Genomic DNA, 1,640 nt, shown 5'->3' with positions numbered 1-1,640 from the left:
GAGGGAAGGAAGGAGGCAGGCAGGGAGGCAGGCAGGGAGGGAGAGAGCAGTGTCAGGACCAGTGTTGAACAGCTGGAGGAGTCAGGGATGCTCTGGCAAGGCTGATCCAGGGGTTCAGGGCGCTTAAAGGACCAAGAGGGCTGAGGGTGTTGGCTCTTGAGAAGGGGTGGGTCAGCAAAGACAGCAGGACCAGCTTGGGCTCTGCCCCTGGGCAGGGCTCCCTGCTAGCACCCTGAATGCTGGCTCTGCAGGAGGCCAGGGTTCTGGAGCATAGTGGGGGTGGAGCTTCAGGTCTGTGAGAAGCAGCAAGACCTTTGCTGAGAAACCCAACTGTTCCAGCTTACCTGTGTCTGTGATCAGAGCCTCAGACCTTGCACTGGCAGCACACGGGGGCACAGCAGCTGGAGCAGCAGGGTTTGCAACAGCTGGACTGGCAACAGCAGGGCTTGCAGCAGCTGGACTGGCAGCAACAGCAGGACTCACAGCAGCAAGGCTTGCAACAGCTGGACTGGCAGCAGCAGGGTTTACAACAACTGGACTGGCAGCAGCAGGGCTTGCAACAGCAGGACTCACAGCAACAAGGTTTACAACAGCAGGACTCACGGCAGCAGGGTTTGCAACAGCAGGATGGGCAGCAGCAGGGTTTGCAACAGCAGGATGGGCAGCAGCAGGGTTTGCAACAGCTGGACTCACAGCAGCAGGGTTTGCAACAGCTGGACTCACAGCAACAGGGTTTGCAACAGCTGGACTCACAGCAACAGGGTTTGCAACAGCTGGACTGACAGCAGCAGGGTTTGCAACAGCTGGACTGACAGCAGCAGGGTTTGCAACAGCTGGATTTGCAGCCCCCACAAGAACCACAGCCCCCCTTGCAGCCCCCACAGGAGCCACAGCCTCCCTTGCAGCCCCCACAGGAGCCACAGCCTCCCTTGCAGCCCCCACAGGAGCCACAGCCCCCCTTGCAGCTCCCGCAGGAGCCACAGCCCCCTTTGCAGCCCCCGCAGGAGCCACAGCTGGAGCAGGAGCAGGAGCAGGCTGGCACACAGCAGCTCATGGTTGTGGTGGTGGAGGGTGGAGGAGGTGAGAGGAGCAGGTGGAGAGAGAGGTGAGTGGTGTGGGGCCTCCTGGCCTGGCCTTTATGTCCCTGTGGGGTCAGGTGTGGACTGGGCACGAGGTCACTTCGTGGTCTGGGGCACATGGTCACTTCCTGGTCCTGTGTGGGCTTTCCCTGGGAAGTTGTGTGTCATTGCAAAGTAACAAGCATGGATGAGTCATGTGGCACACCTCCTGAGACACACTTCCTGGGACAAACCTTGCAGGACAAATGAAGCAGGACACTTGGTGAGCGGGGCTGGGCTCTGTCCCTGCTGCCTGCCGCACTCACCCCTCCATGTGTGCGCTGTTCCAGGAGGTGTTGAACAACAGCAGGCTCTCCACGGGCTCCCTGGTCTTGGGGTTTCATGTAGTCAGAGTTCTGGGCCTGCTCTTGACGCTAGATCCTGTCTGAGAGAGAAAGTTCTGGAGCAGTCACTCTCCCCTATGCTGGTGGTCTGGGACCCTGTGGCCTGGGCTCTGGGGCTCCTTCCCCTGAGCTTCCTTGGCGACTTTCTTGCTGTGCTGTCCTGCTTCATTCTTCGGCA

At 59.9% G+C, this 1,640-nt stretch overlaps 1 protein-coding gene across 1 annotated transcript; it reads right to left on the bottom strand.

Moving 5' to 3' along the window:
* Positions 1-364: 364 nt before the first annotated feature.
* On the bottom strand, positions 365-1,392 carry LOC122101199 (keratin-associated protein 5-4-like). Its single transcript, XM_042671531.1, has 2 exons — positions 1,385-1,392; positions 365-1,013 (listed from the first exon to the last, which is right to left on the bottom strand). The coding sequence occupies exons 1-2, from the start codon at positions 1,390-1,392 to the stop codon at positions 365-367; spliced, it is 657 nt and encodes a 218-aa protein (XP_042527465.1).
* Positions 1,393-1,640: the final 248 nt, after the last annotated feature.

This window comes from Dipodomys spectabilis, unplaced genomic scaffold, assembly GCF_019054845.1.
Source record: "Dipodomys spectabilis isolate Male_0828 unplaced genomic scaffold, ASM1905484v1 ptg000639l, whole genome shotgun sequence".
Classification (NCBI taxonomy): domain Eukaryota; kingdom Metazoa; phylum Chordata; class Mammalia; order Rodentia; family Heteromyidae; genus Dipodomys; species Dipodomys spectabilis.
Note: the sequence above shows the minus strand (reverse complement) of the source record. Positions and strands in the feature narration are given on the sequence as shown.